Source organism: Trachypithecus francoisi, unplaced genomic scaffold (assembly GCF_009764315.1).
Source record: "Trachypithecus francoisi isolate TF-2019V2 unplaced genomic scaffold, Tfra_2.0 Lachesis_group10, whole genome shotgun sequence".
Lineage (NCBI taxonomy): Eukaryota > Metazoa > Chordata > Mammalia > Primates > Cercopithecidae > Trachypithecus > Trachypithecus francoisi.
The window spans coordinates 41,064,816-41,076,132 of record NW_022681455.1 but is presented as its reverse complement, the minus strand read 5'-3'; the positions used below and the strand labels follow the sequence as shown (position 1 = coordinate 41,076,132).

The 11,317-nt window shown below is 48.3% G+C and overlaps 1 protein-coding gene across 1 annotated transcript; it reads left to right on the top strand.

The window, feature by feature from the left end:
- The first annotated feature begins 813 nt into the window (after positions 1 to 813).
- Positions 814 to 2,621, top strand: LOC117087177 (5'-nucleotidase domain-containing protein 2-like). The gene is given in 2 exon segments (XM_033217064.1): positions 814 to 1,682; positions 1,685 to 2,621. Coding segments are annotated over 2 exon segments (1,665 nt in total). The 5' UTR covers positions 814 to 859; the 3' UTR covers positions 2,527 to 2,621.
- The last annotated feature ends 8,696 nt before the right edge of the window (positions 2,622 to 11,317 follow it).

Genomic DNA, 11,317 nt, shown 5'->3' with positions numbered 1-11,317 from the left:
GTGACAAAAGGACAAAGATAGAGTTTAGCTACCTATAGTGCATTTTACTTCAGCATGAAGAATATTTATAATTGTCTTTTCCAATAAGACATTTTCCTAGCCAGTTTACTTACCTTATTTTGATGTTGAGGAGGCCCATTTCCTACCTTGTTTCCTTTTGTCTTATTTTTTACTGGTCTTAGCTGGGTCTTTTGTGAGCTGCTAATTTGCTCTCTGGTCTCTTAGTAACCAGGAACTTTTCCAGCTTGTTGCTGAATCAGACCTTGGAGTTGCAAAGTTTATAACAGAACCTGCTGAAGGATAGTATCTCTCCTTAAACCAATGTTTGAACAAGAAAATTAACCAGGGTTTCAGGACATGTACATTCACAAAGGCAACAACTGCAAAACAAATGTCTGCTTCTCCAGAATGGTTCAACTCTCTTCCGCTCCCTGCCCCAGATAGCCAAGTGCTCTGGCTTACTTTGTCTTCCCTCCTGCAACACAAGGCATTTCCCATTCCCTGTTCTTGGGCTGATGTGAAGCAAATGGAGCCTGCTCAGATAGGAAACAACTGTGCCCTGCCGGGAGGAGAACCAGAAAGGGGTTCAGGGTCTGATGCTTGTTAGCAGGGGTCAGGGCCAGCTGGTCACATGGTCTTTGACAATTTCATTCCACGTGTATTTATTTCACGCCTACTATGTGCTAGGTAGGCACCGGCCTGGGGAAATGCACAAAACACAGCTGTGTCCCTGTAGAGCTTGTAGTCTATGAAGACAAACATAAATAATCTGGGAGTCGGAGGGCTGCGGGCGGCGGGAGGGCCGAGGGCAGCGCGGGCGGCGGGCGGCGGGCGGCGGCGCCGGCGGCGCGCGGTGGGCATGGCGGGTGCAGGCCTGCGGGCGGCCACTCGGCGCTGGCTGCTGTGCGGAGGCCACGGCGGGCCGCGAACCGCCTCGTCCTCGCCCTCCTGCCCTGGCTGCGACCCCCCGGGTCCCGGCGCCCACTGCCCCGGCGCCCCGCCCTCCACGCCCGCCCAGGCACCCGCAGGCGGCGCCGACCTCAGCGCCCACCTATGGGCTCGCTACCAGGACATGAGGAGACTGGTGCACGACCTCCTGCCCCCCGAGGTCTGCAGTCTCCTGAACCCAGCAGCCATCTACGCCAACAACGAGATCAGCCTGCGTGACGTTGAGGTCTACGGCTTTGACTACTACACCCTGGCCCAGTATGCAGACGCACTGCACCACGAGATCTTCAGCGCCGCCCGTGACATCCTGATCGAGCACTACAAGTACCCAGAGGGGATTCGGAAGTATGACTACAACCCCAGCTTTGCCATCCGTGGCCTCCACTATGACATTCAGAAGAGCCTTCTGATGAAGATTGACACCTTCCACTACGTGCAGCTGGGGACAGCCTACAGGGGCCTCCAGCCTGTGCCAGACCAGGAAGTGATCGAGCTGTATGGGGGCACCCAGCACATCCCACTATACCAGATGAGTGGCTTCTATGGCAAGGGTCCCTCCATTAAGCAGTTCATGGACATCTTCTCGCTGCTGGAGATGGGTCTGCTGTCCTGCGTGGTGGACTACTTCCTGGGCCACAGTCTGGAGTTTGACCAAGCGCACCTCTACAAGGACGTGACGGACGCCATCCGAGACGTGCATGTGAAGGCCCTCATGTACCAGTGGATCGAGCAGGACATGAGAAGTACTTCCTGAGAGGGGACGAGACGTTTCCCGTCCTGAGCCGCCTGGCGGCCCATGGGAAACAGCTGTTCCTCATCACCAACAGTCCTTTCAGCTTCGTAGACAAGGGGATGCGGCACATGGTGGGTCCTGATTGGCGCCAGCTCTTCGATGTGGTCATTGTCCAGGCAGACAAGCCCAGCTTCTTCACTGACCGGCGCAAGCCTTTCAGAAAACTCGATGAGAAGGGCTCGCTTCAGTGGGACCCGATCACCCGCTTGGAAAAGGGCAAAATCTATCGGCAGGGAAACCTGTTTGACTTCCTGCGCTTGATGGAATGGCGTGGCCCCCGCGTGCTCTACTTTGGGGACCACCTCTATAGTGACCTGGCGGATCTCATGCTGCGGCACGGCTGGCGCACGGGCGCCATCATCCCTGAGCTGGAGCGTGAGATCCACATCATCAACATAGAGCAGTACATACACTCGCTGACGTGGCAGCAAGCACTCACGGGGCTGCTGGAGCGCATGCAGACCTATCAGGACGCGGAGTCGAGGCAGGTGCTAGCTGCCTGGATGAAAGAACGGCAGAAGCTGAGGTGCATCACCAAGGCCCTGTTCAACGTGCAGTTCGGCAGCATCTTCCGCACCTTCCACAACCCCACCTACTTCTCGAGGCGCCTCGTGCGCTTCTCTGACCTCTACATGGCCTCCCTCAGCTGCCTGCTCAACTACCGCGTGGACTTCACCTACCTGCGCCGCACACCGCTGCAGCACGAGGCTCCCCTCTGGATGGACCAGCTCTGCACCGGCTGCATGAAGACCCCCTTCCTTGGCGACATGGCCCACATCCGCTGAGGGCGCCTTTATTGTCCAGAACAGGGCCCCAGCCCTTCCCGCCGTGTCCACCCTGGGCGTCCACCCAGACAAGCAATAAAAGTGGTCTCCTCCCTAAAAAAAAAAAAAAAAAAAAAAAAATTAATAATCTGGTTATTATCCGGTGTGACAAGCCTGCACTCATGGTATAAACAAAGGACCGTGGCAGGAGAGAGGAGAACTTTGCCTGGGCAGAGGAGCGAAAGCCTATGTGAATTGACCACACTGGAAGCAGGTGAGGGGTGTGCAGTGTGAGGAGGCAGAGGCTACCTCTCTCCACCTTCAGCACATGTGCTGCAAGTCACACACTCCTGGCATTGGTCACCTGGGGGAAGGGAACCCAAGAATATTAGCCAACATGAGAGTTTACTAGTTCTTCAGGTTGTCTATACGATGTAAAAAAGCTGCTCCAAAGCTTTGTGGCATGAAACAACCACTATTTTATTGTGATCCCAAATTCTGTGGATCAGAAGTTAGAAAAAAGCACAGAGGTGGATCTTTCGGGGAAGGACGCCAATGGGGTGCTTTCAACCACTGGGGGCTGGAGGATCCACTTCCAATAGTTTTTTCACTCATATGTCTGGCAGCAGGGCTGGGCTGTCTTACGGGTGGGCTCAGCTGAGACAGCATGGAGTTCCCAGGATTGTTGGACTTCTTTGTTTTTTTTAGACAGAGCAAGGCTGGAGTGCAGTGTTTCAATCTCGGCTCACTGCAACCTCCGCCTCTGGGGTTCAAGAGATCCTTCCACCTCAGCTCCCAAGTAAGTAGGATTACAGGTGTGCACCACCATACCCGGCTAATGTTTTTGTATTTTTAGTAAAGACAGGGTTTCACCATGCTGGCCAGGTTGGTCTTGAACTCCTCCCACCTCGGCCTCCCAAAGTGCTGGGATTAAAGGCGTGAGCCACAACACCCGGCCCATTGGACTTATTACATGAAGGCTCTGAGAGAAAATAAATGTTCTTTGAGAGTTAAGTTGAAGCTGTATGGCTTTCTGTGCCCCCTACCTTGGAAGTTACATAGCATTCCTTCCAAATGTACTATTGGTGGGAGGAGCCAAGGACCCATTCAAATAAAACATAGGGGACAGGGCCAGGTGTAGGGCCTCATGCCTATAATCCCAGCTCTTTGGGAGGCTGAGGCGGGCGGATCACCTGAGGTTGGGAGTTTGAGATCAACCTGACCAACATGGAGAAGGCCCGTCTCTACTAAAAATACAAAATTAGCTGGGTGTGGTGGCACATGCCTGTAATCCCAGCTACTTGGGAGGCTGAGGCAGGAGAATCGCTTGAACCCGGGAGGCGGTGAGCCGAGATCACGCCACTACACTCCAGCCTGGGCTACAAGAGCGAGACTCCGTCTCAAAAAAAAAAAAAAAGAAAGTAGGAGACATAGATCGACCTCTTGATGGAAGGAGGGTAAAAATATTTGCAGTCATGCTTAAAATACCACACAGGAAAAAAAGAGTAGTCTCAGGCCAGAAGCTGCACATTTTAGACTGACTCTGCCTCTCACTGGCCATGTGACCCTGGGGTTAGGCGCTTCATCTATAAAAGGAGGTCTTCACCAGGTTAATCTAAATTCCCTTCTAATGAGGCGCAGTGGCATAACACGTGCTCCGTAATGACCTATTGATGAGGAGAGAGCTGAGTTTTAACTGTAGGAATGGATCTCCAATGGAATCATGTGGATCATTAAGTAAATAGGAGTTTTAGAATGTTCACACTGAAAGAAACTTAAGGAACTATGGTCTGGCTCCCTTGTTTTATAGATGGGGAAACTGAGATCTAGAGAAGCTAAAGGTCTTACCCAAGGTCTGGTAGTAAGTTAATGAGGGACATTAAAAAACAGAAGCTGTGAACCAGGCATGGTGGCTCAGGTGTGTAATCTCATCACTTTGGGAGGCCAAGGCAGGTGGATCACGAGGTCAGGAGTTCAAGACCAGCCTGGCCAAGATGATGAAACCCTGTCTCTACTAAAACAACAACAACAACAAAACACACACACACACACACACACACACACACACATATTAGCCGGGCGTGGCTGTGGGCACCTCTAATCCCAGCTGCTTGGGAGGCTGAGGCAGGGAATTGCTTGAACCCTGGAGGTAGAGGTTGCAATGAGCCGAGATCGCACCACTGCACTCCAACCTGAGCAACAGCGGGAGACTCTGTCTCAAGAAGAATAGAAGCTGGGTCCCCGAACCACTCATCCTATGTGCCTGCCACTCCCCATATTCCATTTGGAATTTCATTCAAACATCCACCTCCAGGAAGGCATCTCTTACATAAATTGAAGGATATCTGTAAAAAGCCATCTGGAAATTTTCCACATGTCCAACCTAAGAAGTTGTTTATTGGACTTGAGGGTGTGTAGGCCAGATCTGGCCGTTGTCGCTGGGACCTCACTCAGGACTGGAGCAGATGACAATGGAGCTGTGAGACCGGTGGGGAAGAGGTGAGTTTGCTTCTGCTTTGGGTCTTATTTTTTTCATGCTGACCATATTCAGAAATGGCTCTTGTGCATACATAATACAGTGTTGAGTTAAATAATAAATGACAAGAAAGGCCATGGGAGGTGGGAAAGCAAAGGCAAGGGAGAAGGAATCTGATTTCAGCTGAAATTGGAAAGGACAATGAGCTGCTGAAGAAGGAGACAAGATAGAAAGGGGGATGACCCCAGAAGTAATGGAACAAGAACAGAGTAGGTGAAAGGAGCCGCGTGGCTTATTTAAGGTCCCAGGAAGGCTGAGAGCTAGAGGGGCTGAAGGGAGGGGCAAACTGAGTGTGGAAATACAGGCATGTCATTGGGTACTGGAATAAGTGGGAGGTCCTGAAGTCCCATTTAGTGCTAGGGAATAAAGCAACAAAATAGTTAGTAGGCCATGAAGCTTTGGTTCCTCATGATAAACGGGCTTTTCCAGAGCTGGATCAATCACAGACAGGACTGTAAACAGAAACAACTGGCCCGGGCTGATTTTGTCATATTGTTTGGACATGGACTGGGAGCAAAGTTTATCTTTGCAAAGCTATCCATAAGGGTACTGGGAAGGATGGAGGAGGGGAAACTTTGAGGAAGCCACGTGGGTTTTTCTGGATGGAGCCTGACTCCCCATCCATCCACCCTATTTCCAGCTCACACAAATTCCATTAACTCCCTCTCTAACCAATTGCCTCCTGTTCTTACCACAATTCATGCTAGATCTACCCCCATCTCATTCCTTCTGAGCCATTCCATCCTAGTCCCAATCCATACACAAGTTTTCATCCCATTTTTCAGCATAGCCTGTCCCCCTCTCAACTCCTCATTCTTGTCTTCATTTCATTTATAGTTCTCTTTATTTGGTGCTCATGAGTAAAACAGTCTAAACCTTTGCAGGATTAGACGCTCAAGATGCTAGGCCCTTTGGTGCTAGGAATTTGACATCCCTAAAGCTGGGCTTTCCATCCTTCTTATTTTCATAAATATGCAAAAGTGATATTTTTACAGCCCACTGGGCTCATCCCAGTCCAGGTCCCACCTAGCTACCCCAGGGCTGAAGTATCCAGATATACCTGGAATCAATTCTCAGCACACTGTTTGGGAGATTGTGTGGTTTGCACACCCCCAATCACAACATATTTCCCCTATAGAGTTTTATTTTACCTATTTGCCCTTTGGTGGACTCAACAAGTGACATCAGTTTCAGTGACATGAAGGCTTCATCCCTCCTCTGGTATCTAAGGCAGCAGAAAAATGGACTAGCATGGTGGGGATGCAGTTCACAGCAGGGCTTTCTCATTTGCTTTAGTTGGGAAAAAGCAGTCATGGTGTTCAAACGCATCTGGGGGGAACACTGTTGTATTAGTAACAGAGTTAGCAACAGTACTCAGGTCAGAAAGGGAGACAAAAGGGAGTATCAAGTAGTCCCTGCTTTTGTGAGCTTTTATTTTGTAGCAGGAATGAGACCAGCCCAGGAGGATTGTCACAGAAGACTGGAAAGATGAGAACTGTAAGAGAAGTTCACAGCCCCTGGGTTGAAAAGAAGCAGAGGGCCTGGCCAGCAGGGAGAGAACCATACAGAGCTTTACCAAAGTCTTCATTTCAGATGAGCCTAAGGGAGGGATAGGATTTCCCCAGGAGCCGAGTGGGGAGGAAGAGCACTTTCTAAGTCCAGCAAAGAACACGAGGAAAGATCTAGAGGGGAAAAACAACAGATGGGATGGAGAAAATCACATACTCCAGGAACCCTGGGGAATGTGTAGACTGTAGAGGGATAGTTGGAGATAATTTCAGAGAAGAAAATTGGAGGAGGGCGTGTAGGGCTTTGATTCCAGAGTGAGGAGTGTTATGTGCTTAGGAGGCAACAGGGAGCCGCTTGTCTGAACTGTCATCTGGACTGGATGAAGTCCAGGGTGCTGGCGGTGAGAGAACAAAGTAGACTCAGACTGCCCTGGAAAATGCAGAACCCTGGGCACGTAGGACCAAAAGCGGAATCAAGACTGAGACTCTCACTGAAGCAAAAATTCAAAGAGATGCAGATGAGAGGAGGGGCCCGGGTGGAAGATGAAAGTCTGGAAAACTGTGATGCCAGACAAGAAGTGGACTCTGCACGGAGGTAAGAGAAAGTGCCTGGTGAGTATTCTTGAGCCGCTGGGGCATAGTCGGTGTTTTTTGGAGGGTGTGATAGGTTTCAGACAGAAATGAGGAGGGATGATTAAGAGCTCTGAGCTAGCTGGTATCTGAGGCAAGGACTTAGGTGACTACCAGCCATGGACATTTGGGAGCTCTAGCTGGAAGATAAACACAGTGTTGGAAAGGCAGTTCACCATGAGCTCTGAACTTCCCTGCACTTTCTTGCCGAATGTCTCAGATTGCAGGGTTTATCTCTTTCTCGATGCTGAGCAGTTCTGTAGCTGGTCATAAAGGTAACTAAGTAGGGCAAGATAACCATCCCTACCTGGGAGGACAGGAGGAGAACCTATTTTTTGTTTGCTGTTTGCTACTTTGTTGGGCCCTTGGCTTGGGATTCTTCTGTAATGCAACCCACTGGGTGTGTAGGTACCACATGGGCCCACAGTGTTGTCCATGTGTGACTTGAGAAGGGGAACTGTTGCAAATATGGTGCTTGTTGTACCATGAGTAATATAATCTTTTGCCTCTGGCCAAGAAGTCTTACGCCTTTCACCAGGGTTCATGCTAAGTTGTTAGCCTGTAGATAGGGTAAAATCTAAGACCCTTCACAGTTCCTCACAGTAGGACAGATTTGAAGGAAGTTAGGATACTATGGATAACAGTTAGGAGGCTATAGAAGTTAGGATGCTTTTGGCTGCAAGTAAGAAAGTATATAACTAAGAATGGTTTAAATTACAATCAATGATCTCACATCAAATATGAAGATTGGGAAGTTCCAGAATTGATTAATTTGGAAGTTCAACATCAGGTTTTGGATTAGCTTTCCTGTGACCCTCTCCACTTTCTCCTCATGGTCCCAAGATAGCTGCCATAGCTCCAAGCATCACAGCCTCACATGAGAACAGTTCCCATTACCCACATAACGTATACATATTGGAGAAAGAACTTTCTTTTAGTATGGCTCCCTCTTTCTATCAGGGAGAAAACGTTTTTTTCCAGAAGCGCTCCTGGAAGATTTTCTTTGATGTTTCATTGGCCAGAACTGGGTTATGTGCACACTGAAAATAAATCATTAGCAAATGGGAATGAGATTTCCATGAGTAGTTTGGACAAGTGATTCTCAAACTTGAATGTGCATCAAAATCACCTGAAGGGATTGTTAAACCACAGCTTTCTGGGTCTTACCCCCAGGGTTCTGATTCAGTAGACCTGGGGTGGAGGTCCAAGAATTTTCATTTCTAACAAGTTCCCAGGTATGCTGATGCTGCTGGTACAAGGACCGTACTTTTAGAACCACATGTCTAGAAGAAAGTTAGAATAACTTTGGGAGATTATATATCTGTGTGTGTGTGTGTGTGTATGTGTGTGTGTGTGTGATGCCTGAGCCCTACACCCAGCCTATTGAATCAGAATTTCAAATGGCTTTGGACATCCAAATCTAGTAGCGATTGTCACAGGGACTGTCATAGGGATTCAAGCCATAAATGAAAGAGCCTGAATAGGAGAGGGGCTGGGGAGTGAACAGGGAAGAGCAGTTCTGAGGGTCTTTGAGGGTAAAAGCAACAAGACCTAGTGATTGATTGGATGTGGAAAAAGAGGAGAGAGAGGGAGAGGAGTTGATGATGGACCTGGAGGGGTGGAGGGTTTCTAAGGAGCCATGAGGAGAATTAGGGAAACCTTAGGAAAACCTACAGAAACAGGCTCTGGGGGAATGTAATAGTTCCAATTAGGGTGTGATGAGCTAGAGATGTCTGTGGGACACCTAGTGGGAGAGATGCAGGAGCCAGTTGGAAGTGCTTGAGGCTGGAGGTGGTCAGAACCATAGCAGGGGCCTTTCTCAGGGGGTTCCTCACTTCAACCCTCACAGTCATTGCATTCATCTACGTGGCCTCAGGCCTCAACATCCCTGACCTGACTATTTCAGTAGAAACCCGCTTGGTTTCCTGGCCTCCAGTGTTACTGGAGAATGGAAAATAATTCATTTTCGATGCAACCCTCAGAATGATCTTCCTAAGACGAAACTCTGATCAATTGACTTCATTTCTTCAAGCTCTTCCACAAATTCCTAATACTATGAAGCACTCCTCAACCTAGCCACACATTAGAATCACTGGAGAGAGTGTTTAACAAATTCTGGAGCCTGGGCCACCTCATCACCATCTCCTGTGATCTTCTGATTTAATTGCTTTGAAATGGGTCCTAGGCATTGGTATTTTAAAAAGAACTCCTGGTGATTCCAATGTGCGGCCCGAGTTGAGACTACTGACCCAACAGGACAGAGTCCAAACCCCTGTGCACGGTGTGCAGTTCTTTTACTGCAAAGTTTCTGCTTATGTTGCTGGTCTTATCTCCCTCCACTTTCAAACCCACACTGTTCCCTGAATGCACCACACAATTTCACGCTTCTGTGGTTTCATGCCAGCTGCTTCCTCTGCTGGGAAAGCTCTCTCCTGCCTGTTGGCTTCATGGACATCTTTATTCTGGGCTTACTCAGCTTAAGCATCATGTCTATCTGGAGGTCTTCCTTGGCCTTCCAAGGTGGAGTTGCGTGCTTTCTCCTGGGTTCCCCATGTGGCTCCATTCCAGCGTCCATCACTCTGAACAGCACAGGTGTGTATTCCTCTTTCTGATGGACTCTGGAGCCCCGTAGCTTCTCAGTCTTGCTCACCCACTTACTGTGTGACTGTAGGCAATGTGCTTCAGCCCACCGAGCCTCCACTTTAGCGGTAAGAGGAAATAATGATGTCTACTGCATGAGTTTATTATGAGGACTAGATGTAGAGAGAGAGTATGTGGAACACAAGGCCAGCACAGGGTGAACCCTCAATAAATGGGAATTGTTGGTATCATGTGACTCCCTGCCTCTAGACCAGGGCTGTCCAAGGGAAATGTAACAAGGGCCACAAATGTGAGCACAATGTGTAATTCTAGCAGCCACATTAAAAAAAGCAAAAAGAAGTGAAATGAATTTCAATAGTATATTTTATTTAATTCAACATACCCCAAATATTATTGTTTTATAATCAATATAAAAAATTGATGACATATTTTTACTTTTTTCATATGTCTTTGAAATCCACTGTTATTTTAGAGTGACAACATATCTCATTTCAGACCAGCCACATTGCAAGTACTTGGTAGCCAGAGGTAACCAGTAGCTACTGTATTGGATGGTACAATGCTAGAATCAAGACACTCTGTGACTGTCTTGAGGGTAGGTGCAATGTCTAATTTTTTTCTGCATCACTCAATGCATGGTACAAAGTAGTGTTTAATAAGTGTTTATGAGACATTATTGAACTAAGTCTGGTAGCTACAGGGTTATGTCATTGGGCAGGTTGCTAAGGGGAATAGTGTATATACAAACATCAGCTACAATAACAGGCAAGGGAAACCAGGCAGTGACCGAGGGAGGTGCTGCCTTGTGTTGACAGAGCCAGGATGGATGAGGAGCACAGGACATCTCTGCAGCAAGTCTGAGATTCAAAGTCCAGAATTGGAAAGGCCCAGATCTTGGTCTTGATGCTAGTGGCCACCAAAAATTGGGCTCCCTTCAAATTAGTCTCATTCTAAATTAGAGGCAACCAACCTTACCCCCTGACAGAATGAGTGACGTTCTTTTAATAGGATATTGGGACCACTATGGAAAAATCACTTGACCAAGCTGAACTCAGTGAATGATTATAAAATCAGATTTGTGTTTGAGATCTGATTCCACCATCAGCAAGCTATGTGACTTTGGACAATTGACTTAACCTCTCTGAGCTTCCACATCTAGAAAATTCATAGAACAGGAATAGCATCTATCTCACAGGGTTGCCTTGAGGAAGTCATGTGCTTCTGGCTGGCTCCCAACAATCCCCACCTCCTAGTATTTATCCCCTCTGTATCCCCTCCCTTTGAGTGTGCATGGGACCCAGTGACTTGATTCTAACAAATGGAATATAGCGAAGTAAGGGGTTGTTACTCCTATGGTTAAGTCTGTAGTCTGTGACTTCTTTCTTGCTAGCATTCTCTCTCTCTCTCTCTCACTGGTATTGTTCCTTGACCTCTCACTTGCTCAGTCTAACGAGGCAAGCTGCCATGGTATGAGATGGTCTATGGAGAAGGGCACATAGTAAGGAAGTGTGGAGGTCTCCAACCAAAAGCTCATGGG